The sequence below is a fragment of the Megalops cyprinoides genome, chromosome 12 (genome assembly GCF_013368585.1).
Source record: "Megalops cyprinoides isolate fMegCyp1 chromosome 12, fMegCyp1.pri, whole genome shotgun sequence".
Taxonomy (NCBI): domain Eukaryota; kingdom Metazoa; phylum Chordata; class Actinopteri; order Elopiformes; family Megalopidae; genus Megalops; species Megalops cyprinoides.
Window position 1 is genome coordinate 1,816,580 of NC_050594.1, and position 26,544 is coordinate 1,843,123.

At 47.5% G+C, this 26,544-nt stretch overlaps 2 protein-coding genes across 2 annotated transcripts in view; one reads left to right on the top strand and one right to left on the bottom strand.

Annotated features, from left to right (window-relative positions):
- Positions 1-741: 741 nt before the first annotated feature.
- gcfc2 (GC-rich sequence DNA-binding factor 2) lies at positions 742-7,713 on the bottom strand. The gene is made up of 18 exons (XM_036542653.1): positions 7,202-7,713; positions 6,997-7,098; positions 6,674-6,880; positions 6,145-6,378; positions 5,730-5,830; positions 5,111-5,223; positions 4,540-4,723; positions 4,133-4,256; positions 3,805-3,868; positions 3,471-3,565; positions 2,924-3,123; positions 2,534-2,678; positions 2,016-2,137; positions 1,832-1,908; positions 1,558-1,624; positions 1,302-1,448; positions 1,046-1,185; positions 742-962 (listed from the first exon to the last, which is right to left on the bottom strand). The coding sequence occupies exons 1-18, from the start codon at positions 7,497-7,499 to the stop codon at positions 848-850; spliced, it is 2,535 nt and encodes an 844-aa protein (XP_036398546.1). The 5' UTR covers positions 7,500-7,713; the 3' UTR covers positions 742-847.
- A 1,138-nt stretch (positions 7,714-8,851) lies between these two features.
- Positions 8,852-26,544, top strand: part of LOC118787066 (intersectin-2-like) — a 35,369-nt gene continuing 17,676 nt past the window's right edge. Inside the window, 14 exon segments of the mRNA XM_036542476.1 lie at positions 8,852-9,036; positions 16,214-16,314; positions 16,846-16,938; positions 17,296-17,359; positions 17,519-17,721; positions 18,826-19,065; positions 20,172-20,265; positions 20,528-20,691; positions 23,024-23,087; positions 23,526-23,663; positions 24,565-24,662; positions 25,117-25,379; positions 25,912-26,061; positions 26,400-26,540. Of these exon segments, the coding sequence (XP_036398369.1) occupies positions 16,308-16,314; positions 16,846-16,938; positions 17,296-17,359; positions 17,519-17,721; positions 18,826-19,065; positions 20,172-20,265; positions 20,528-20,691; positions 23,024-23,087; positions 23,526-23,663; positions 24,565-24,662; positions 25,117-25,379; positions 25,912-26,061; positions 26,400-26,540 (1,719 nt within the window). The 5' untranslated portion in view covers positions 8,852-9,036; positions 16,214-16,307.

The following is a 26,544-nucleotide window of genomic DNA, read 5'->3' on the forward strand; positions in this document are numbered from 1 at the left end:
TCGCAGAATACTCTGGCGGATAAAACAGTTAAAAAGACATTTAAGTTATAAGAATTACACTTGAACCAAGAATGCATTTAAATATAAAGTTAAAATCTAATAGCTCAGAACGTCTTTGAATTGTCCCACTGAAGCTCTTTTCCTTGTTGGAGGAGAAATTGTCTTTAAAAACAGACTCAAATAGGATGCCCACAACTGGGGTAAGAAGCAAACAGCAAGAGAAGATGGGCATCCCAAAGCCTGTTAGCAGTGGAGTAAGCAGCAGCTCTCCCTCACCAATTTGAACAGAATCTCTACAGACTGAGGGTAGGACACGCCTTCCTAGTTTCCTGGCCCTGGATTTCTAGCATCATCCTACTCTCCTCATTTATAGCTACTTCCAATACGTGCCCTATCGCGTGCCGTAAGCTGCCCTTCGGTTAGGCCCGACGCCTGCTTTCTGAGCCACAGAGACAGTGACTAAACTATCCTGATAATGTAAAATGTCATGACGAGTCATAAGCCTTCGTAAAGTTTCCTATGGGACCATTAAGGGATGAAAACATGAATCTGCATGCAATTATGATACTTAGGAATAATCTGAAGGATACAGAGGTTATGCTGAAGTCTACTGTAATGTTACCTTTGCCATTTGTGGGAGACTCATTGCAGTGTTTATGCAAAGTAAAAACAAAGGAAAATACAGCATTTCATTATTTTCAAAATTTATGACCCAAGAATCATACACTTTAACACAAGTGAATGTATAAAAATACATATCACAGGAAACTGACTCAACAGACTGTTCCTGTTACAGGGAAGTAAAAAAGGAGCCAAGCAGTAAACACAGTTGTCTAGGTAACCCTATCTATGAAACAGCGAGTCCTTCGAGTCCCTTCAAGTGGTATTTTTCCACTATATCCGATACACTGTCCAGGGCTCTGATGTTTCTCAGAAGAATCAAAACATCCGTTACAACATCCCTGCAAGTCAAAATAAAAGACATGTTAATATGATTAAACACTGTGCACTACAGCAATAATCCTCGTGTCAGAGGTCCCCTTACCTGACGCTGGTGATGTCAGGGTTCTTCTTACACAACGAATGTGCCGTCTGAAGCAGGTGATTGCTGAAGTTCTGAAGCTGAGGGGTGGGAGACCTGCTGCTCACATCTTCAAACCAGGACTTCGGAAAACATGCAGCCACCTAATTCAGAGGAGGGAACACAGGAGGGAAATCTCAGCAAAAACACACGGCAGTCCCAGGGCACTCTCCCGAGGTTTCCATGTTGTAATACCCAATCAAACAGATGCACTAAAGACCTTTTTACACTTCTCCACAGAGTCCTTCTCAGAAGGCGTGTTCAGAAGGGTCATCATGAGGTAGCGGTTTAGCAGCTTGTCCAGGCTCAGTTCTTTCAGCACATCCTCCGGAACCAACCCATCCCACAGAGCGATGCTACCCAGCAGCTAATGCAAAACAGCACAGACAAAGGCAACTTTTTAATGAACCCTGACCTTAATGACCCCACAGGCTCCATGCATCTGATTCTGAAAGCCCAACGATACTGCCACTTACCTTCACAGCTGAATAGAACTGCCTGTCCCGAAACAGGTATTGTGGGGACCTTGTGTCATCTAAAAACCTATCAAAAAAAAAAAGAAGGATTGATTACAATAACTTGTTGCTTATGGCGTAAGAGTAGTAAGACTGACAACTGTACCATAGTTTTATGCATGGACACACACATCTAAGAATAGTCCAAGCTAAACAGCATTAGCTGTGCAACCTTTTCCTTCACAATGCCAGTGATCTGACACAGAATGGGGCTGCGGTACACCTGCTGCGTTACCGTTTTGGATAGAGGGGGATAAACACATCTTCGTCCACAGCACTCCTCATCCTCGCCACGACGGCTTCCACAAAGGCCTGCAGGAGCGGGAGAGAGTGTTACAGGCAGGAACACAGAGCTGTGATATACTCCTGCAGCAGGAGCATCAGGCTAACGCTGTCGCGCGAAGACAAAGAGCTGCTACCTTCACCGGCTTGCTCTGCTCGCCCTCAAATACGGAGTAATCGTCCTGCAGCCTCCGGCAGAGCTTAGCCAGGCACCGAGACTGTGCTGAGGACAGCGGGTCCCACACCATCTCCACGAAACCTGGAGGATGACATCAGAAACCCTGTAAGTACAGTGCACATCACTAACTGCGCTAACAGGCTGCAGGCTTAGCTCTCATGCAGCAGATCTTCAGCTCTCTGTTCAGCATTCTCTGCAGCTGATGTGAGCATTCCCAGCACTGAGCATGCCTGTTTCATAGGGACCATGAGTGATGGTGCAGGGTGGAACATGGACTCTGAACCAGTGGGCTCTCCACAGGATCCCAGCTAAGTAACTCCTGTTGTACTGCATCTGTTTAAGATGGGCTGTAGAATCTGTAATGTACAAAGCCAAAGCCTACAAAGTAGAATGTGATTCTGTGTCACTTTACATGGGCCTTGATCCAATGTTATACATCCAACCACCTCCCAAAGGTGTCTGCAGGAGAGGCCTCACCTTGGATCTTCGTCACTATGGTCTTCTCGATGATGGAGGTGAGAGTCTTGCTGTCTGTGTTCTCAGACTCCTCGTAGCCCTGTCCATGACAGAACCTGTCCGCTGCCGAATACCACGGGAGGGCCTCAAAGTCCGTACTGTCCTCCTGGAAGGAGAACCAGAAAAAAAAACAGTTAATGCAAGAGGCCACTTGCAATCTCATGCAGACCAGTTTCCACTAAAGCCATTCCACAGCCAATTTGTTTGATGAATTTTACTGGTTTCAGGAGAGACGACCTTGTACGTGTCTTGTGTTTTTTAGGGGATGTGAAACAGCAGATCAGCTTTGCTATGCTAGCCTATACGCGCACCACTTGAGAATGAATGAGAATGAGAAAGAAAGTCTGACACCTTGAGAGGGTTCCAGCCGACGAGCTGATGCCTGAGCAGAGGAGCCAGCAGTTTGGGGAGGCACAGGCTGATGTAGGCGTTGTGGTACGACTCCGAGAACTGGCTCCTCCACTCCTCAAACCGGGAGAGAATCTTCCCCACGTCCGAGAAGCTCTCCTGAACGTCCACGAAGATGTCCTCGGCCCTTCTCAGTATTTCATCTGAGACACAAGACGTCACTCAAACAAAGTGCCACTCGACTCAACAACCTACTCACACTTCACACCTTTCCTTCCTCCACTCACTATTGAACAGGAAAGTCCTCACAAACAAAAACTACATGTATTCAGACAGGACACAGACAGGTGTCCTTTCTCTAAGCTGCTCTCTAAACCACGAGGGAATGAAAGCAGAAGGAGATACTGTGCACCACATGGTGTAGTAAAGAGGCTGGTGATGCTTAAGTGTAGGGAGGCACCGATCCGTAGGGGAGCACCACTTCCCCCCTTACACTAATTTGGGGGGGATTACGGGGGGATTTGGGGGTGGGGTGGGGTTACACTCGCACCTCTCTTCCTGTCCAGCTCTTCCTCCTCCTCGGGCAGAGGCTGCTGGTCTGCTGCCCCCCCCCCAGCTTCGGCTTCGTCAGAGTCACCGGGCTGCCTGGGAAGACACAGCAAAGCACCCTCAGATTGCAGGACATAACGTGAGTGTGATACCTACAGTACAGGCACATCAGGACATAACGTGAGTATGATACCTGCCTACAGTACAGACACATCAAGAAGAATCAAGAAGAACCATCAACACATTACGCTGTTTAATGTGTCCCTATCCAGCCTGCAGGTGCTATCACTGGTAACCAGATGCAGCAGGCTGAACAGTTAGCACATCTGTCATACCTGGCTCCCTGTGCCTCTGCCTGGGCTTTCTCTCCGTGGCCGTTGCTGGATGGGTCTGTGTTATCTACAGCAGGGTAAAAGAGAACAGCAGTAGCATTTAAGCATTACCTCCCCTCCACAGGCTGCATTCTATCAGAAAGGCACTCAGCTGGCTTATGAAAGCAGAGGCAGGGCTCATTCAGACCGTTTCCAGTCCCACAGCAGAAGCACACGCCTCCCAAGCCAGCGATGCCTCCTTTAATGAGGTTCTGGGCGTGTGCTGTTTCTGAGACCTGCACCTGTAGGCAGGCGTGGCGGTGTTCCTAGTACAGCCTCAGTGTTTACTCACAGGCGAGCTGCTGCAGGCGAGAGGACTCCTCCCTCACCGCCTCACGCCTGCGGGCCAACAGCGCCTCCGCCTGGTCACTCAGGAGACTGTGCATGTCCAGCTCCACTGCGTTAATCTGCACCACCTGAGGAGGAGGAAGAACACAGCTCAGTGGAACAAATCACAGAATTATTCTACACGCTCCATATAAAATATGTACACTGCTTACACACAATTAATTCCAAAAGGCACATATACAAATTTCATTACACCCTGTGTTATAAAAATGCATATTGTTATTAATTGTTCAAACCATGTCTGCACAAATATGTCCATGTCAAATTACAAATGAAACACTTTAACAGTTTTTTGCAGCCCGTGAACAAATACTAACATCAGCAAAAGGCGCTGCGCGCGAGAGCCTGTACCTTCTCCCTCAGGCACTCTATCAGGTTCTGGATGTAGACCCGCATGTCTCTGTAGAACCTGTGCTGCTCGTGGGCGGACCCGTTCTCCAGCTGCTCCAGGGCAGCCTGGGCGTCGTCCATGTCCAGCTGCATCCTGCGATGCTCCGCCTCCCGTGCGCGGTGCACCTCCCTCAGGGACTCCAGCCTGCGGAGGGACCGGGGAGATTCATCCATCCATCCAACACACTCATTCTAACTGTGCGTTTGTTAGTTTGCACAGGGACAGGGCACATGGATGAACACCGCAGGAAGTGTGCAGACGTTACCCTGTAGAAGTAACATCTGTTTGGAATTGCACTAAATGTTCATTTTTCTCGTCCGACTGCGGAACATTCAATTTCTCAGAGTCAGCTGGGTTTGAGACCTTTTCTCATCAGGCCAAATTCTTCCCCTTTCAGCTTTACACTGGTGTTATACTACAGGAAGTTTACAAACTGGTTGGTTTCTGCTTTCAAATTCATATGTAAATATGAATCATGCCATTTACACAAAAATAAGATGTTAAAAACCTTTGAGAATACATAGCGCTTACTTGGTAGCGACTCTCTTCTTGATGACAGCGATGCTGACAGGCGGAAGGGACTCAGGAATTTCAAACTTCTTCCTGTGCTTCACTGTCTCCTGGGGGGAGCTGCTGCCAGAATGCTGTCCACAGGGGAGACAGGAGATGCTGTGAGCAAGGTTTACTCTCGGCTGCCATACTGAATACAGAGGTGTTACAATAATAACAAATTCAATAACAAGTGCAATAATACCCTAAAGTAAAATACAAGAAAAGGAAATACTTAAATGGCACTAAGATACTGTACTGCTGTTGAAACAAAAGTATTACAAACTTTTAACAAAAGGCTGTATGGCAGGTAGGATGGATGAATGATTTAATAATCAATACAGCTGAGTATAAACACTGCTCTCGGTAACCAGTACAGAAGCCATTTGGGGAAGAGAGTTCTAATGTGCCCTGATGTCACAGAGGTAGCTGGTCAGCTAAACGATATGGAAACATTTTTGAGAAGGCTGCCTTAAACCAGCCCTCTTTGATGGCCAGCACTGGTCATCACAGCTCAGGGACAGATGAGGCCAGCTAAACCAGCCCTGTCTGAGGGCCAGCGCTGGTCATCACAGCTCAGGTAAAGCAGCGGCTGTCCTACCTGAAGCCTCTTGACTCCCTTCCCAATCTGCTGCTCCTCCCACAGGTTGCGATCTGCATCCTCCTGACTGTCAGAGAGACTGCCCTCACTCTCGCTCCCACCTGAAACATCACGGCGACACACAAACGGACCTGCTGAGCCACGGAAACATCTTCCTGCCCTTCCCACTGCACCCCGAAATACACAAGCCAAAGGGGACCTGACAGAAACCGACCAGCCTCTTCGCTCATCAGCGCCTTAATCACAGACGCACCAAGGGTCTGCCACACCAGCCAATGAGGATGCCCTTTCACACCCCTCATGATATAATCCTGTCATGCTCTTTCTAATGGGAATTAGAATGCATGCATGTATAGTTTACAATATACCAGCAAAGGGTGCCTCTCAGAACTTCTCCAGGTTGTATAAAGCTCACCGATCTTTTCCGTGATCCTCTCTCTCAGTGTTTTGGGCCTGGGCGCAAACTGGATTCTGCGCTGGTGGTCATCTGTGCCATCGCTGTCCTCACTTCGATCTTCCTCCTCCTCCTCCTCTCCAGCTCCAGGGGTGCTGTCGCGCCCCTGATCCAGGGGGATGTAGTCTCTCTGCGCTCGGGCCTCCCGCCGCTGTCTCCTGGCTGCGCGGATCTGCCGAGCGTCAGGAATGGCACCTACGCCGAGCAGAAGCCGGTGCGAGTTACCAACACAACCGGGCTGCTGTTCCGCAGAAAACGCGTCCAACATCTCATCTCTGAGTCAGTCTGTGACCTGTTACCACGGCACCCTCACTGCAAGAGTACCCTCAGGAGCTACTCATTTACCGTTCTTATTACCAAGACTTACTATAAACTAACTCATAACGGAGCAGCTTCAACAATAATGCCATCATTTAAACATCTTAGCACGATGCAAACACGTGTTAGAGCAACTGATTAGGTCTAAAGTCAGATGTTAATTCTGACGAACCTATCCTGGGTCCAGATGCGCGGGACGAACTGGAGGTTGAGCTTGCATCGCCATCACTCCCAGCGTGAATGTCTACTTCGGCGGCGTCCTCTCCAGACTCCGGCTCATCAGAGGACACGCTGGCCGGATCAGGGGACACGCTGGCCGGATCAGGGGACACGCTCGCCGGATCAGGGGACGCGCTCGCCGGATCAGCATCCTTCTGGTCTGCAATCCCGAGATGAAACGTTAGCAACAACTCAGTATCACATAGCGCAGGCAACACGTCAACAATAAATAGAAGGAGAGCTAGCAGAGTGATGAAGCTCAACTTTAAATCTTACCTTTGACAGCTGTCAGTTCGGCCGGAGAGACTCCTTTTCTCCGAGCTTTGAAGACAACCTCTCTGTCGGCTGATTTCTTCACCTTGAATTCACTTCCATCCACTATTTTAAAAAGAGACACAGTGAAAATGTCAGTGTGATTTCTTATTCCTCGCATATTTACTTTACGTCTCCGAAGTTAAACTACTTTACTGAGATATCCTACCTTCCTTCTCGTCTGAAAAGCTCAGCACACTTTTCTCCTGGTTTTCTTTCTTCCAGGCGTTTGGGGATGGTTTCCTTTCAGCCGCAGTCTCGCTGCTACCGACGGCATCTTCCGCGCCGCCCGAAGCCGACTCAGAGGCACCCACCTCCCGCTTGGAGCTGCAGGAAATGCCCCTGCTTTGCGGCAGGTTCCGCTGCCTTAGGCCACATGCTCCTTCTTCATCATGTACCTGTTCTTCTTCTTCGCTTGATTCATTCACCCTTTTTCTGAAATTTCGTCTCGGCTTCTTATTGAACATGCTCCAGTTTAAAACTGCAGCAAACTGGCAAACTTAAATCAAGCGTTCATGCACTCAAGTTTGTGAGCTAGCAAGCTAGCTTATTTGAGCTTCATGAGCTTCCCAAATCGAGAAGACCACTGCACCGATGACTATCTTCTACTGCCAATTTTTTTGTTTATTTTCACGGTAGATACTAAACCTGGTAACTAACGCCTGCACGTTGACTAACTCACCAACGTTATTCCAACTACCCCAAGGAGAACTTCCGGGTTACGATTTCTGAGAGAGACGTCAAAATAAAAGTTCTCATTCACACGCGAAATTTAATAAATGCTTGAAATATTATGTTTTTGCTATGAAACAATCATATTCATAATCTGCAATATACAAGAATTACATATATTTGAAACCTGAGACATTTAGAGGTTTAGAGCATTTAATATGGCTTATTGGGGCACAAGCACTGTTCAAGGCGTACGACACGCATATTGAGTTGGAGATAAAAATAAAAGAAAGTGTATTAATTATAGGGGGTTCACTGTACTCAAGAGGACCTCCTCTAATCAAAATAAGTCAGTTTGAACTCCATGCTTTTTCTTACAAAGTTTGCTGCAGCCACACTGGTTACACAGGCACCATTTCACACCTACAGCATATATGGCACATACAGTATATATTGGGCTGCAACAAAAAATAAAAATAAAAGAAAATATATTTTTTTATCCATGATATTTCATCAAGGGAATTGCATTTCTGTCTCAGAACCTTTCGCTCAGAAATGTTTCTTTTACATTCACTTACACTTGTGACGTGTGCATGCAGAAACCCTAAACTACCATTATGAATCCTGTGCACCCGTGACCCGCATCTAACAGCGTAGGCGCGCGCACTGCCAATATCGTAAAAAGCGCGCACCGATACCAACACGAAGCACGAATCTCCGATATCTACAAACCAGACCCCATCTCCACTATCGGCAAAATAATCTCAATATATTTATATATTTCAAAATATAAACACATACTGAACATATTACACAGCGCGCCTTGTCCATAAAGAAAAAAGTTAACGATGTGTCACTGCGTAGAAAATAGTTGTTTTGCTGTTGCACAAACTGTGAAAAACATTAAGGCATAGAGGCTACTCCACATTCTCCGAATTCCTGTTGTTCCATTTTACCTTTTGAAATCAATGCGGTGCGCCCATATTTTTAAATCGTTTGATTCGCCTACCACGCTACGTCTGCCAATCCAATCCACCGCTGACAGCCCATGGATCCCCCCCCCCCCCCCCCCCCCCCCCCCAAAAAAAAAAACCCTTTCCTCCACCCACTGGTGGTTGGCTTGCAATCAAGCGGTACGCGGCTCTCGCTGACAGTCAGCCATGTTTTTGGTGCGACGCTCAGCGCTCAGCTGCGGGTAGACGCTGTACAGATTGACACATTTCCTTGGGAATAAAAGAGTCAGTTTTATATACAGGGACTCCCCTGTGTTTATCACCCGAAGGAAGGATTAAATACAGAAATCAAACCACTTTCGTTGTCCCCATTGCAAAAGTAAGTATTTAAACGCATGACTTCAAGATATAATTAGCATTAGATATCCTTAAATAGTTTATACTGGAGGATAATAGTAACCTTGTTTCTTGTTGAAAGTTGTTTTCACGCGGTATATCTCACTAATGTTAGTTTAGTGCGTGTCATGACTGGCAATGTGTGATATTCGGAAAAGTTACGTACCGTGTTTGTGTACATTAAGTTTTATGTTGGTACTCAGTAATTTTGTATACTTAACGATTCTCTACTTAAAGGATAGAGGATAAACTGTCAACAGTTAAAGTGTTTTGAAACTTTTAGTTTCCTTTAACTTTTATTCCCGATTTTACAGTTGAGGAAACCTTCCAGTGTTCGGGATGTTTGATTTGACCAAACTCGTTCAGCAGGTTGCTAAGATGTAGACTGACTATCTCTCACTTGCAGGAATGCAACTGTGTCGGTTTACAACTTTGCAGACTGATGTTTACATTGAAAGATTGAATGCAATCGTAATATTAATTGATTCATTAATATTGCAGTTTTTTGCGCGTCCCTCCAGTAAAAACTTTTTTGAAAAGCAACCTGTCCAAAGTAATTCCCATTTACCATTTTATAGTAACGGTGGTTCAACAGTTACTTTGTAACGTATAGCGTGTTCACTGTTTTCACACGCCACATGAACGAGTAGAAACATACTCTGTGTTGCATTGGGGTTTGGCATCTGAAGTATCGGCGTAATTCAGACTCGTGTCATTGAGGTTCAAAGTGTTATTTGCGGCCAGTGTTTGGGCTTGCAGTAAGTGAAGTCATTTTGGAACACGATAGAAATTAATAAATATGTAGACAATAACTCCCAGCTTCCGACAGCCGCATTCATATATCGCTGTGTGCACAGATATTTGAGCTACATTATTTTGAGCTACTAGATATTTGAGTATTTATTATTTCCAGAGAGTGTCCGTTTAGAATTTGATTTCAGCGACATTGACAGTTGATTTAGGTTCGAAAAATCTGCCGTACAGTACCCGTCTCGCCTTCTGATGTTTCACATTAACCATGACGTATTTTTCATTTATTCGTGTGTCTGCGGGTGTCGTGAGAAAAATGAGCGTGAAAATGTATTTATTTTGACTTAGAGTATATCTGCTGTACCGACAGATGTGCAATTGAGGGAAACTTGTCTAAATCAACAATGAGAGACGCACATCAGTAGAAAAGGCACCACGGTGTTATTGATCGCTGTAAGTGTGAAGACAGTAGATCCAATCACTAAGGGACACATACTGTATATATAAATATATAAGAAACATTATATATGACAGAGTATTTGAAGGAAGTGCACTCTCATGCGTGCTGGGAACGTAAAGTGAGGTGTAAGTGTTGTAGCTTCCTTAGCCAGACTGGTATAGTCTTACCAGAGTCAATTCACAGCGGGAGTGTACCAGTCCGAGGATTTGCTATCATGACGAATCAACGAGTAAATACACACGCGCTCACAGAAACGAAGGTTTATTAGTTTTAGTCTCTGTTTTTCTGTAAATATTCATTCAAAGTTGACAGATGATTATAGTTTTATCACAGTTCTGCCGTTCTTATGCATCAGATTGCATTCAGCTGCAGTGCATTGAATGGTGCCTCAGCTGACAGCTGTGCTGAATTGATACATTGATACGTCTCTCTCTCTTTCTCTCTCTCTCTCTCTCCACACACACACACACACACACAAACACTCCAATGTTAAGATGTAGTTTACACCCCTAATCCACACCGAGTGATATTTTGCTCATTTCTTTCTAGTTTTCACAGATATCTGTGAACTCAGTGGGCAGTGAAAAACTGCTAACAGACTCTTAATGTTCCATGTATGAGCATGTGCAGTTTTTCAGGGGCTCTGCAGCATTCACAGGGCAAGCTGCAGGAAGTTCTGTACAGAACTGTGCACAGCCATAAGGCTGTACTGATGTCACCACACTGATGCAACATTCTTGGTTTTGAACAAGTTGCTGAGGTGTCTAAATTTAGAGGAAAAAGCACACACATTGGTTATTATAAGGTGGAGCCCTGACTTAAAAAAAAAAAAAAAAAACTAATTTCAGGTCTTTTATATGTTCAGCGTTTTGCAGAAGTTAAACCATAATCTAACCTTTAATTGGCCAACAACAATTTTCAGCTTACTATATTTTCAAAGTTTGTGGCTGTGAAAGTTTCAGAACTTTTTTGTGCATTAATCCCTTTGATAAAAACACTAAGAAATTGCTCTTTTATAATGTATGTGAATGTGAGCAGAGAAAGATGATGTATAAGGTATGTAAATGTGAGTGTTTCACCAATGTGTGTCATTTTGACTTGGGTATAAGTTGACACATGTTGTGAATTTTTGTAGGTTTACCGTAGGCGATTGTGGGGAAGTTCTTTTTTGACCTCCTTAAGTGTTCCTCATTGTTTGAGTAAAGGCCCATTCCACCCTGTTTTCTTGTGGAAATGGAATTCCCATAGCCAGTGTCTCTCTTCTTCGCTGTAAGACATTTGGACAATGCTATGGTTAGGCTTTGTTTCATGTAGGCACACCGAACTGTTATCAGAATTGCTCTGTGACTTGAGTGAAGCCCCAAAGAGTGCAGTTCTTGGGTTCTGTCAGGAAGTGTCTTTCTTTTAGTGTGATGGCAGTTGCCTTTCTGGGGATGTGATGCCCATGCAGAATCATTAAAATTATTTGGCTGTCTATTATCTAAGCATTATTTACGATTGTATTATTGGCACATGTATTTGATGGTTGTCAAAATAAGAGAGAAATTATTTAAAAAATAAAAAAGAACACCAGTTCAAATGCCATCAGTTCAAATGTGGGACAGTGGTTGTGTTTGTACTGTAAATATCAGTGCTTTCAGGATCATTAATATCATCTGCTGCTTTTGTGTGTCTGTTTATGGTGGCCGGCTGCGCTAAACCCTGCTGCCATACCACTTCTCTTCCTGTGAGTGTTACAGGCATGTGGCATGTCTGCTGTTCTTTTTAAAACGCAGTCCATCCTTTTCAGGTCCCCTCCCAAACCTCATTAAGTGTGGAAACCAGCAGACAGTAGCAGCTGAAAATGCTTCCCTTTTTACACCCAGCTGTGTGACAGATTTTCCCTCACCTGTCCTGTTAGACCTCACCTTTCTCTCTGCCTGCTCTCTGTTTTCTGTTTGTTCTCCACCTGAACAGGTTGCATTCCTCAGCTCTGATTTGTCAGGTGACTCAGGTGTAGGAAGTGTTTGTGAGGAGGTGTGTATGACAGGTAGTGGAAATGGCCAGGAAATTTATTTTATACCAATTCAAGGCAGGTGATTCCAGTAGATGTCCTCGGCAGGTGGCAGTGAATGAGAGTCTAGCTCTTCATCCTTTTTGAAAAGCAGCAGGTGGGAATATGGTCCCAGCAAGTAAAGCAAAGGGACAGCATTTTGGGAGTTACTTCTATTGCTATCATTTGACAGTGGACCTGAGTCAGTAAAGAAAATCTTCACAAGTGTTACTAAGCAGCATAGATTGATGAGACCCAGTCAGCACAGGTTAGGTGGTTCATACCATCTCATACAGACAACCTTGAAAAAGTAATTGTAGTTGACTGATAATTTGTGTGACCCCCAGAAGACCTCTTTTGTCAGTGTTTGTGCAGTCTGGCCAATGTGTTTATGAATCAGCTTCCCCCTGGTGCTTTGAAGACGGGCCCTTAAAATAACTCTTCCTCCGCTTTGAGGACATGCCAACATGTCATTTCCTTACTGTGGTATCAGTGGCATGTCTACGCTGTGTCCAGAGCGATACAGAAGTTCTGTGGGGTTTGTTCTGAGGGTGAGAACTTCAGTCTGTCATGGCACTCATGAAAGAAAGGAATCTGATCAAAATGTTCTCTCAGTCACCCTGGAACCTGCCTGTGCCTGCTTTTGTGGCCCAGAGCTGTTGAGGAGCCAAAAACGGGTTGATTTTTTTGTGAGAACTGTGCTTGAAACTTGTATTAGTAATAGTAGAGACAGACACCAAAGAGTCCTCATGAAACGTAAGAATGGGGTTTTATTTCCCGTGGTGCTGCGTAGAAGGTTACCATTTTGAGAGAGTGTGGTATTCGATGTGCAGGCTGTGAGGTTTGTGCCGTGTCTGATGTAGGTCACAGTGCCCTGCAGACTACAGGCCTTGGGAGGGAGGAGCCTATAGTCATTCAGTACCTGGTCTCAGCATCACCGTCCTCCCTGTCTGTGTCCCTGTGCTCGTCACCATGGTGACAAGGACACCTAGGAGAGAGGACACGTATTGGAACAACATCATGTCATGCCATGTCTGTGGCTTGGCAGTTCCTCGCTTTCTCTATGAAATATATTGGCCATGCAACAAAACCTCCTGTGGATGACTTGGCTTTATATTCTCCTCTGTGTCTTATGGCATGAAGATACTAGTTTAAGGCCCTGTGGAAAAATATTCCGTTGAACTCTTTGCTTTAGGTCCTGCGGGACTCATGTGGAAGGGTTTCTGTGCTTCAGTCTCACTGTAAGAGGACCCTGCCCTTTGCTGTGACAAAAATAACCTGAAGTTGTGTAGCTGTCAATTTAAGGTTACAGCCACCCTGCAGCCTTTCTGAGTACTCAGCCAAAAATTAACAGAAAAAATAATTGAACCTGGACTGTGGAGAGGCCAGAGCCAGCCAGCAGATCCAGAAGACTCTACCCCTGAGATCTGCTCTACAGGGACCAGAAACTCTGAGGTTAGAGCCCAGTTACTGTGGCCTCCTGGAAAGTTTAGAATGACCTCTGACTGTACTGTTAACTGCTTGACTACTATATGGCCCAATCACCCAGGCGACAAAGCTGGGGTCTACCTTCTACCATTTGGGGCGGCAGTGTAGCGTAGTGTAAGGAGTGGAGCTCAAACCCAAAGGTTGCTGGTTTGACTCCCCACTGAGGGTACTGCTGTACTCTTGGGTAAGATACCTAACCCAAAACTGCCACAGTAAATGTCCAGCAGTATAAATGGATAACATGTAAAAATTGTAATCTATATAAGTTGCTTTGGATAAGAGTATCTGCTAAATGACAATAATATAATTGATCAAATACCTGCCTGCATCAATCACTGCATGCTTACTTTAATAGTAAATGAGTACTAGCTAACCTTTTGGGCGATGCATGTCATTATGTGTCTTTGTTTTATCAAGCAGGTTAGCCGTATGAATTCACTTACTCACTTAGAGTTTACTATTGGTAGAGTTACTGTTTTTGATAATAAAATGCTTATCTGAGCTCAAGGGCTGATCCAATAACAAGTGTGATAAGCAGATAGCAGTCAGTTGTCTAGCTGGTAAAATCACACAGCAGGTAGCTGTCTAAATTTACACTATTTCTCCTGAGCTAAGGCAGTCCAGAGCGCAGAAAGGCTGAGCAAAAATAAATGAGGTAAAAAATGAGAAAGTAGTTCTGTGTTGAACGCACAGTGTGAGCTGTGGGTGAGCTCACCATCACCACTTGCAAGGACGTCTTGTTGGACTGCATTCTTCTGAATTACTCATCCCATCCCCCAAACATGCCTTCTGCAGGTAGGACATCATCGCTGACCTGTGTTTTATATTTGCTTTTCTCACAGCCAGGAACCTGATGGCTGGCTGGTTTTGGGGTGTGGCAGGAAGTGGCCCAGGTGGATTGTGGGAAATTGTGGGAATATTTTAGTGCCCTGCTTGGGTGTACTGTGCTGGATATCTTAATAGCAGACCCCTTCACACATTCCTGGTCCTCCACAGTGAGGCTTGATTCCTGTCTCAGGGCTGGAGGAAGACAGGTGGCTATGGGTGAGATTACCGAAGGCAGTGCTGAAACAGTATTTCCTCTCAGCACTGTGCTTTACAAATCGTGGTCAAACACTTGCTGTCATCTCCTCCCCCCAAAAAGAGGAGTAGAGCTATAATTGTATCCAAGAGAAAAGCAGCTCACTTATTGATTTTTTTGGATGAGGATTTAGTATGAATTTTAACCACTTTTCTTGCACTCCAAAATTTTCTGGCAAGTTTCGATGAATAAGGCAAGATATGCTCTCACCGGGGACCACGGTACAGTGTCCCTGGTTCGACTGAGCTGTGCCATTGAGGACGGGTCACGGTTGACTGTGGAGTATAATTTCCTTTTCCTGAAGCATCTCTTTCATCAGCCACCAGGCAGGATGTGACTGTAGTGTTAAATACCAGGAAGAATTTCATCACAGGAAGTAGCTCTTCACTGCTCAGCTGGGAAGGCTGGTCTGAAACACACAGGGTTATTATGGGCTCAGAACAGAAATCAGGGTGAATTTATGCCCACCTTTCTTTCTTTGTCTGCTACTTTTTCTAGGTAATCAGTTAGAATCAGTTCACACATATAACCCACATGCAGAATTCAGGGTTACATTCAGATCACAGCAGAGTCTGCATTCATCTCAGATTCTTGTATGAAGCACACAATGGCAGGATGAATCCTCACAGGAACTGTGGAAAGCATATTTTCAGAGACATGGAAGTAGAACCACAGTCAGCACCACTCTGGTATCAGTTCTGTGCTGATTACTCTTCCCACCTTCACAGCTGTTAAGATTTCCATCCCTTTTCACATGGGGAGTGTCCTGGCTCTTGCCTGGGCTGTGGAGGTGCTGGAGGGAGCAGGTTTGGGACTGAAGCACAGAGGGGGCTCTGTAGTGCTGGTGGAGGGTGCTCTGACTCCTCCGCGGCTCTCCCTCCTCTCCCAGCATCCATCTCTGCTCTCTCAGGAAACTGACACTCGGTTCACTGTCAGTGAATTGTCCGGCACTCAAAATTACCCAGGCGGATTTTGAAAAGGAGGTTCCTCTCGTCCTCCTCGGCTTCCTCTTGTCCTCCTCTATCCCTCTTCTTCCCCCTCTCTCCGGTCCACCCTCCTCCTCTTTCTTCTCCGTCTGTCAGAGGTGGAGTAAGCCGCTCTCGGCCCCGTCTGCATTATTAATGGAAGGATGTTTCCCTGATCTATTTTCCCCTTTGTGTCTGTGTGTGTGTGTGTGTGTGTGTGTGTGTGTGTGTGTGTGTGTGTGTGTGTGTGTGTGTGTGTCTGTGTGTGTGTGTATGTGTGTCTGTCTGTGTGTGTCTGTGTGTGTGTGTATGTGTGTGTATGTGTGTGTATGTGTGTGTGTCTGTGTGTGTCTGTGTGTGTCTGTCTGTGTGTGTGTGTTGCAGATGGTGGTAAGTTAGCCAGCTGAGCTGAAGATCGGGAGTGGACCCCCACCCCCCCCCCCCCACCCCCCCTGGCATTCTCCACACACCTGCAGTCATGAATGGTAAGCCCTCAGCCTCACAGCCTCATTAGAGTGCCAGAGCGCGTATCTGAGGCGGAAGAGCCAGAGAGCATCATTCCCCCTACAGTGAAAGCTGCCGCTGACAGTGTCCCTGCCCATGGGGGCAGCGATGTGTGTGCGGCTATAATGCTGAAGCACACCTCAGCCTCTCTGCCGTGCTGCAGACAGCAGACTTCACAACTGAGGCAGCCCAAGTGGGAAAAGGGAGGCTGGCCATGAAAATGAGCCATTTGGTTGATATAATTACAGGTCTTTTCAATTAAAATGGTACACAGGTTACTGTTTAGCCACAGTCATTTACATGAAGCATAGTGATAATTAATGACTTACTTTCCTGTGCTTAATTAATCATGGTGTCCTCGTTAACTGTGAACATGTTTGTGGCGCAAGAAACAAGATTAAAGGGTAAACATTAAACTCCCAACACTTTATGAGAGAGTATTGCCCAGAACACAATTTTAGCCAGTTGGAGGGTTAAAGGATAATAATAATAATAAAGCTCTTTTTGTCCAGGTGGTCGCAGTACTTGGGCCATCACTCCAGAGGAGAGAGCGAAACATGACAAGCAGTTTGAGTCCCTGTCGCCCGCTCTGGGTTACGTTTCAGGTAGGTGCCACCTGTAGGTACAGCTGCCTTCCTGTGACACTGTGGTTTGCAAATCACACCTGAAACCAGAAGGCTCCAAGTTTGAATCCTGAGCAGGTTGCTGCTGCTGGTCCCTTGAGCAAAGTGCATTAGTGATCATACAGCGCTAAGTTTCCCTGGGAAAAGGTATCAGCTCATAAAAATGTGATAGAAAAGAGAGAGATCACCCAGGTTCCCGACCAGCCGAAAGGCCCTGGCTCAATCCGAGCTGTGAGGGGTGTGGATGCAAAACTGCTGGTGAGAAGCAGTGAAACTCACTGCTCTGGGAATGTCCGGAGGTTCTGTGTGTTTAACCTCGCAGTATCTCTGATCCCACAGGAGACCAGGCGCGCAAATTCTTCCTGCTGTCCGGCCTCCCCGCTCCGGTGCTGGCAGAAATCTGGTGAGAGTCTCCATGGAACGGGGTCGACTGCATAGTTCTATACTGAGTATAGTGAACAAAACTTCATTTTATCAGTGTGTTTGTGTGTGTGTGTGCGCACGTGTGTGTGCGCGCGTTTGTCTGTATGTGTGCCTGTGTTTGTCTGTGTTCGTGGTGCAGGGGGCTGGCGGACGTCACTAAAGACGGGAAGATGGACCGGCTGGAGTTCTCCATCGCCATGAAGCTGATAAAGCTGAAGCTGCAGGGTCAGGCGCTGCCCTCCGTCCTGCCCCTCATCATGAAGCAGCCGCCCGTGCCCTCGGCCTCGGCTGGGGGGCCCTCGCCTGGGGGGCCGTCGCCCGCCGTGGCCTCGGCACGCTTCGGTACGCTGCCGTACTCCTGTTCTCTCGGGCTGGGGGGGGGTCCCAGGTCAGGGACTGAGGAAGCCGTTCAGTCAGACAGCCTAAGACCTCGTTTCAGTTAGTTTCAAAAGCTGGGTTAGGTCATATTACATTACATTAGAATTCATTTAGCAGCCGCTCTTATCTAGAGCAACTTCCAGCACAAAAGAACAGAGCTGTATTCATTCAACCAGGTTACTGGTCAGCTCTCTTTGTTACAGCAAGAGATTTAACATAGTCATTAAAATAATGATGTCCTGTATATTCAGAAACTCTTGACACTCTGGAGTGACCCCCTAATGTAACACAGCACCCCTTGTGGTCAGAAAAGCGCATTGCATTCTGCGAGGGAGTTACAGCTCTGAGACCTCACTGGAGAGACTGGCTGATTTCAGACAGAAGCAGATTCCACCTTGTAGGATGCAAATGTGTGTGTGCGCGTGTGTGCGCGTGTGTGCGCGTGTGTGCGCGCGTGTGCGCGCGTGTGCGCGCGTGTGCGCGCGTGTGTGCGCGCTTGTGCACGCGTGTGTGCGTGTGTGTGCATGCTTGTGAGAAAGCTTTAAGTGCAGAGTGACTGAGAGCCAGCATCAGTTCAGTTTTGATGTGAAAGTGAAAAAGGAGAGAAGCCATACAGCTCCAGGCGAGTAGACAGTTTTTAAAGAGTAGAGTAAAGAGTATTTAGAGGTAGAGCATCTTGTCTTCATTCCGACATATATGTTCCTTCCTGTCCATTTTGTTTCAGTGTATCTGTCCCTGGTAGCAAGTGTATTACATACTAGCTGTTGCAAGTTGATATGTAATGTGGCCCAGGTAAATACAGAACATACCTGCGCATGCATTTCAGCGATGTGTGATAAACGTCCACTGAATGTTTAGTAAAGGGAGATAAACCCTCCAGCATGGTTTCCAGTGTAGTTTACATAAACAGACCTTCATCATATCAGATCGTCTGAGGTTTAAAAAGACCTGTTTTTAAACATTTCAAGCGGCTTGGCCCGTGTGCCCGTCAGTGCCGGCCGACAGCCTGGCAAACAGTGCCTGATCTGTGTCTTCGGTACCAGTCTCTGGGTTAATGTGTTTGTCCAGGGATGGGATCTTTGCCAAATCTGTCGGTGATGGCCATGATGCCGCCCGTGCCCATCCTGGCACCTGTGCCAATGTCGGCCTCCCTGACCTCTCTGAGCTCCCTGGGGGGCAGGATCACGCTGGCGTCCCCGCTGGTCCCCGCGGGGGTGCCCCTGGCTCGGTACCCCCTCCTCGGCTACCTGCCGGTGCCCGCCGGAGGATCGGCCCTCCTCCACCCCTCCCCCGTCCCTCGCACCGCAAGTAAGGCGGTCTGCACCGCGCGGGTGCCGCGTGTGTGCCGCGCGGGTGCTGCGTGTGTGCCGTCTGCGCTCTGCATGCATGCACGGCTTCTGCATGCGCTGCGGCAGGAAGGAATGCGCAGCACGCTGCAGCTGCTGCAGGAGAGCGCTGGCCGTGATCGCCGTGCAGTTTAGTCTTCCTTAAAGGGGTTTACTGAGCTCCTTTCCAGCAAACGTCCTGCATACCGCGCACAGTAAGTCCGCTGCCATGCTGCAACCCCTTATGGGCAAAGCACACTGTAAATTGTAAATGATGTAGATCAGAATGTGGAAATCGACAACATTTGGACAAGTGGGGAGAGTCATGTGCATGAAGCGTCATCATCTCTGAGATGAGATCTAAAGTCGCCTTAATATCACAACAAAGACTGTCCTACGGATTGTGCCTGTCCCAGGTCTCACTCTGGTGTCTTAAAGCTTTGGAATTTATGCCTGCTTATGCATGTTTCTCTAGCTGCATCTTATTAACAGCAAAATGGTTTTCAGCAGTCTGTGGTACTGATTGAACAAACTGAGTGATGTGCTTTTGTACAGTTTAAATAGATGTGTTATGCAAATCTGTAATCTTTCCGTATTGATTAGCATGGATGTGAGGAAAGACAGAGGATATGTCTTCCTTTATGTGTGATCAGTTTGTGATAAACGTTTGAGCGTGTGTGAGACATTCCAGTTTCAAACTCACTGTAGTTTCAGGCTCACGTGGTCACGCTGGAGCCTCCAGGCGCATGGTTACACAGCAGACTACCTGCTTTCAGCTGCTGTTGCATGCTGGCAGATGACCCGTAGGGTGCTTTAACTTACTGGCCAATGGCAGCTCTGAAACCCTGTCGCAAGGTGGCTCAGTCCTGCTCCTGAAGGGCTGCTGCATCTGCAAAATGTCCAAACAATTCCCTCTCCAGTCTGTGATGTGCCAGCTTGGTCCAGTTTGCCTCTCTTTCCCAGCTCTGTGAGTGTTAGGTTCAAACAAAGTGTGAAAATGGCTGGATTGTGGAGTATCCCTGCTCTGCAGAGAGAGAGAGAGAGATGAATGTTCCAGGGTACCTGACTGCAGCGTGTCTCTCCCGGCAGCTCTCCCTGTCTCCAGCTCCCTCTCCTCTCCCATGGTGGTCCCCAGCCCTGAGATGGCCAAGGCACAGTCCCTGCTGGAGCTGGGCTCAGGCAGGTAAGAGGCCCTCAGCCGTGAGGGTGGCATCACAGTGACTGACAGCTTGCGATGTGTACAGCAAAGCCGATGCAGTCTATGGGATGGATAGAGAACAGATGTGCTTGTTCTTTGAGTCTGTGGTAACATTAAGGTGTGGTAACATTAACCTGTCGGTCTACTGAAGAGGCGGGGCTGACGCTGGGATATGGCCTCATGGGGTCACACAGTGGCAGTGTGATGGTGCCATTGGTCAGTGGTGTCTACCCCACCTTTTTTTCAGCCTTCAGCTTCAGCCTGCAGCCTTGTCCACCACCTCCCTCCCTGCCCTGGCGAGTAACATGCCAAAAACAGGCCTCCCGGACTGGGCCGTGCCACAGGCGTCCCGGCTCAAGTACCGGCAGCTTTTCAACAGCCTGGACAAGAACATGAGCGGCTTCCTCTCAGGTACGGAAACGCACACCTGTGCTGGCTGCACTCTCACCTGAGCTGCAGGACTGATTTAAAATCTTCTCCGAAAGTAGAGCCGATGGAATGATATACAGGCACCGTATGTTAGGACAATGACACTTGTTGATGTGAAGGTGTGGTTTGAGGAGGAGGGGAGGAATTTAGGGTATGAGTCAGTCACCCAATTTTAATCCCAGTGAGAGTGTTTGTGACTAAATGCAGCCAAGAACCCTGGCAGCCTGTGTTTTATTTTTCTTGTTTCAACCACTGCCGTACAACGCTGCTACCTGTTGCTTTGCCTTAATCATCCTGACTCAGCCTACAGCCTGACTCAGCCTACAACCTGACTCAGCCTACAGCTTTCCCAGAAACTCTGCATCTCACTGTTGCAGTGGCTAAATCCACAGCTTACCTCACTCAGCAAATTATGATTGGTAAATTCCTCCACTATCAAGTGTCCACTCAACAGGCATAAGTTATCTCATGATACAAGCTTTTTGACTATTCCTGAACATGAACACAAGAATAGCAGGGTCCCCTTGTGTGGGGGAGCTCTCTGTCAAAAACAGTCAGAAACCCGAGTCCTAAACCTCTTCCAGAGCCAGGCTAAGGGGTGGTGCTCGGTTGGTAATCTGTGAAGTGCTTTGTGATTCCCTCTAAAGCAAGAGCACTTTAAATGTTTTGTATTTCATAGTGTGGGACACTCTGCCAGCAACGCCTCTAGACCTTGTTTGACAGCATACCGAGGCAGTGCTAACCCATCGTTATAGCTACAGGGGATCTACAGGATGTGGAGCAAATGATTTGTTGTATGTGTGTGATGCCATTCACTGTGCCAGAATCACAGTTTCTGTGAGTGAGCATGTACAGTATGTGTGTTAGCTGAGTAGCTCTGTTGGAATGCGAGTGTGAGTGAGCTCAGGTGAACCTGACTTCAGCGCATGGCTTTGGTCTCAGAGAAACAGTGGGGTAGAGGGTGCTTGATATGTCACATTTCTTTATAACGTTTAAGACTAATCACACTGCAGCTGCAACTAATCCCTTTAATGATGCCTGTTAGTTTAGGTATGTCAGCATTCTGGAACAGCTCTGAACCATTATATGTATCAAACATACAGGCATTTAGCTTTGAGTCTTGTCTGTATGCATTTACAGTACAGAGAAAAGGTTGCATGTGTTTGTTCCTGAGTCTGGCCAAAGAAACAGGAAGAGCAGCCTGTACAGCATCACTGATGACTGTTTACCCCCAGTTCCTGTGTAACAGCGTCAGATAATGCCTTTGCATACCCGCAAAGTGGACATACGACCCCGGAGTATCTGAGGGGTTTTGAACAAATGGAAGCACTTTGGCTGCTTCTCTTATTCTTTTTAATGGACCCTGCTCCTTGATAATGTTTTATCTATCAAGGGTTTTTACATTATTCATTGATTTAAACTTTTTAAATGTTTTTTTTTTTTTCCGAATTTCTCCATCTGCACATATTTTCTTCACTGACGACTGTCCCTGGTGACTGAAACATTTTCTAAGCTCATATTTTTTTCCACCTCTTCACCATGCAAGTTATATTTCATTTATAAGTATTTCTGAAGCTCAGCTCCAGTTGTTTTCTTTTTCATATTATTTTGTCTGTGTTGATGTACCCACTTTTTCTCCTTCGTCCCCTGTTCTGGAACTTCACACTGCAGCTCACACTCCTTACTCATATCCCGGGAAAAGGTCACTTCCAGTCAGACCAGTTCTGTGGCAGCTGTAGAGGTGTCTCAGCTTGTGAACCTGCAGGCCACTAAGGAACTGCAGACTCAAACAGCAGACTGTCAGAGAAAACAAAATACCACAATTCATGCTCAGAGTCATAAAAACTTTCCATGAGGATGATCAAAGGGTTATAAATCATTCATAGGTGTTTGTCAGGACTGTAATATCCCGGTCAGTAAGATCAGGGGAAAATGGTGACTTCGCTCTCCTATTAAAATAACAGCTCTGTAGTCGTTTACTCCTGTGGAGTATTGGAAACTAGAGGCCCTGTTGACCTTCGTTTGTGTGTCGTTTGTGTTTGCCCAGCGCTGTCTTAACGTTTGTGCAGCGTTGGCAGCATTCACGAGCGTGCCTCAAGAACTCGTTTCCTCTGAATTGTTTGTTTTTTATCTGAATTATGTGAATTTCTACCAAATGCTGAGGTGGAGCTGCTGACAGGTGAGGACACTTCAGATAGACGCCACTCAGGTAGAGACGCCACTCAGGTGATAACGCCGCTCAGGTAGAGACGCCACTCAGGTGATAACGCCGCTCAGGTAGAGACTGTGCTCAGGTGATGAGTTTGTTTTGCAGGTCCCCAGGTCAGGAGTGCTTTGGCATCATCACACCTATCCCAAACACAGCTGGCAGCCATTTGGTAAGTTTACTGTGGGCCTTTGTTGCTTGCATTCAGACCTGTAGTAGATGTAAAAGCAAATAATAAGTAGTAAATTAAACTAAAAGAGTGCAAGACCAATGCAAGAACATTGTATCATACCACAATTATTACCACAATTCATAATTAATCAAACAAATACTTACCAAACAATGCTGTACAGTTAATATTATAATACAAGACCAGGTCCTTAAGAGATGTGCTTTTCATTGTGAGTCTGTGACATCATGGCTGAGTTCAGACAAAGAGAGCTCTGCTCTGTCAAAAAGTAACTCTTTTGTGACAAATCAGCCAACATTTTTTAAAAACTGCACTGTGTGTGTGTGTGTGTGTGTGTGTGTATACGTATGTATACGTATGTGTACGTGTGTGTACGTGTGTGTGTGTGTGTGTGTGTGTGTGTGTGTGTGTTCTCCGCAGGAACCTGGCAGATGTGGATAAAGATGGGAGACTCTCGGCTGAGGAGTTCATGCTGGCCATGCACCTGGTAGACATGGCGAAGTTAGGCCTGCCCCTCCCCCTCACCCTGCCTGTGGACCTTATACCCCCCTCTCTCAGGTACACATCACTGACACCCAAACACACTCCCCCTTTCTCAGGTACACATCACTGACACCCAAACACACTCCCCCTCTCTCAGGTACACATCACTGACACCCAAACACACTCCCCCTTTCTCAGGTACACATCACTGAGACCCTAACGCTAACCCCCCCTCTCTCAGGTACACATCACTGAGACCCTAACGCTAACCCCCCCTCTCTCAGGTACACATCACTGACACCCTAACACTAACCCCCCCTCTCTCAGGTACACATCGCTGAGACCCTAACGCTAACCCCCCCTCTCTCAGGTACACATCACTGAGACCCTAACGCTAACCCCCCCTCTCTCAGGTACACATCACTGACACCCTAACACTAACCCCCCCTCTCTCAGGTACACATCGCTGAGACCCTAACGCTAACCCCCCCTCTCTCAGGTACACATCACTGACACCCTAACACTAAGCCCCCCTCTCTCAGGTACACATCGCTGAGACCCTAACGCTAACCCCCCCTCTCTCAGGTACACATCACTGACACCCTAACACTAACCCCCCCTCTCTCAGGTACACATCGCTGAGACCCTAACACTAACCCCGCCTCTCTCAGGTACACATCGCTGAGACCCTAACACTAACCCCCCCTCTCTCAGGTACACATCGCTGAGACCCTAACGCTAACCCCCCCTCTCTCAGGTACACATCGCTGAGACCCTAACACTAACCCCCCCTCTCTCAGGTACACATCACTGAGACCCTAACGCTAACCCCCCCTCTCTCAGGTACACATCGCTGATACCCAAACACACTAGTTGCCAGTAGATAGAAACTGTACATATATTTTGTAGCGCGGTGTGTTATTTCAAATGTCTCCATGATGTTAAAAATGTTCCTCTTGTGGATTTTGTTTCCCAGAGAGGGGAAGTCGGGTGAAGTGGTGAACGGAACCACTCCCTCTCCGTACCTAGGGGTCCCAGAGAAGACTGAGGCCCTACAGAAGGCCAAGAGCAACGGTACTGCACACACACACACCACACACGCTGCACGCAAATGCCAAACGCACAAACCACACACATATCACCTACACCCCCCTCACATGCCACACACACACCACACACACTACACATGCTGTACACGCTGATGTCACCCTGCGTCAGCACCAGGCATGTACCCAGCATGATGGGACTTTTTATGGATATAATTAATGTCTAAAATAAGAAGTAAATGTCCTCTTTCCCTACCTGATTTTGGACAGTTTGAAAGAATAGAAACGGACTTTCTGGGTTAGGGTCTTCCACAGCTTATATGTCACACATTCTCTCCCTCTTGCTCAGCCCTGCTTAGTATGAATATCCACAGGCACTTAGGCCCTCTCTCCCTGTAAGGAAACTCATGACACAGCGCTGGTGCCTGTTTGTGTTGTGTGTGTGTGTTTGTGTTGTGTGTGTGTGTGTGTGTGTGGGACAGTGACGTTTGAGGACAGGCGTAAGGAGAACTTCGACCGGGGCCACGCGGAGCTGGAGAGGAGGCGGCAGGCCCTGCTGGAACAGCAGCGGCGTGAGGAGGAGCTGCGGGTGCGGAAGGCCCGGGAGGAGCAGGAGCGCAGGGAGAGGGAGGCGCGCGAGCTGGAGGCCAGGAGGAAGGCGGAGGAGGAGCGCAGGCTGGAGAGGCAGCGCGAGATGGAGCGACTGAAGGAGGAGGAGAGGCTGAGGGAGCTGGAGAGGAAGGAGGCAAGAGGAGGCCGAGCGTCCCAGAGTTAGCCTGAGAGAGGCTCTCGGGGTTGGAAACGGGCTGAGCACTTTGGCTCTGGTTCGAAACGGCCCCTGTCATTTGCCAGCAATGTATGGGGTGGGGCCTCATTCCAGTAGGGTTAAGGGTGGGGAGGTCACATAGGGTTTCCTCATCTCACCACTCTCAGACACCCTGAAATTTGTCAGGTGCCTGTGAGTTGGTCAGATGACATCAGTGGAATAGTTCCCATCCTCCGGTTGGTGCCTGCTTTGTGGCGGTGCACTGTGGGAGCTGTAGCATGAAAAATGGTCCTTGGTTGCATGGAAGTATATGAGAGGATCGCATTTGTCTCTTTCAGCTGTCCTACACAAGTACACAGGTTGTCATGGTGAGATGAGCCTAGTGTGCAACTGGCCATTCCAAAACAGGGTTGCATGGAGGGGGAAGGCATTAAAAAAGGCGGCTGTGTCAGCCAAGCTGTGTGTCTGTGAGCCTGCGGAACCCAGGTCACGTGACCGTGTCTGCGTGCAGGCGGCGAAGCGCGAGCTGGAGAGGCAGAGGAAGCTGGAGTGGGAGCAGAGGAGGCGGCAGGAGCTCCTCAGCCAGAGGAACCAGGAGCAGGAGGACATCGTGCGCCTCAAGGCCAAGAAGAGGAGCCTGGAGCTGGAGCTGGAGGCAGTGGTAAAGCAGCTCACTCATGCCATTATTTGACAGTTATAATGTAACTAATGATATACAGCTAAGAATGAAGTCCAAAGGAATAGGTGTTTTACTTGCATACGGTGAAAGTGCTGGTTAAGGCTCAGGTGAAGAGTCTCAGTCTGGCCGTACAGCCAGGTAGAGCCTGCGGACGGCACTCGCAGCAGGGGGGAGAGACGGGATTCTCTGCTGTCCTGCAGCGAGAATCCCACACTCCCAGAACAACTGAAGCTCACGATGATTACATGACAAAACGGCTGTTTAGCCCATTGGATTTTGCAATCCCTGCCGCTGGAGTTACCATGTTCATGCTGTCACAGGGGGACAAGCACAAGCAGATCTCAGACCGCCTGCGGGACGTCCAGAGCAAGAGGAGGATCCAGAAGGGCGAGCTGGACCTGGTCAACCAGCGGCGGGACCGCAGTGTGACCGAGATCAGCGTCCTGCAGCAGCAGTTCGAGGTCC

What these genes read in the sequence shown, in the direction of transcription:
- gcfc2 (XM_036542653.1), bottom strand. Translation starts at nt 7,499, where the DNA reads ATGTTCAATAAGAAGCCGAGACGAAATTTCAGAAAAAGGGTGAATGAA. An exon ending in TAGAGTGCCTGAGGGAGAAG is followed by an intron (nt 4,257 to 4,539) that starts GTACAGGCTCTC and finishes CCTCCTCCTCAG; the next exon opens with GTGGTGCAGATTAACGCAGT. An exon ending in ATCCCCCTCTATCCAAAACG is followed by an intron (nt 1,625 to 1,831) that starts GTAACGCAGCAG and finishes TTTTTTTGATAG; the next exon opens with GTTTTTAGATGACACAAGGT.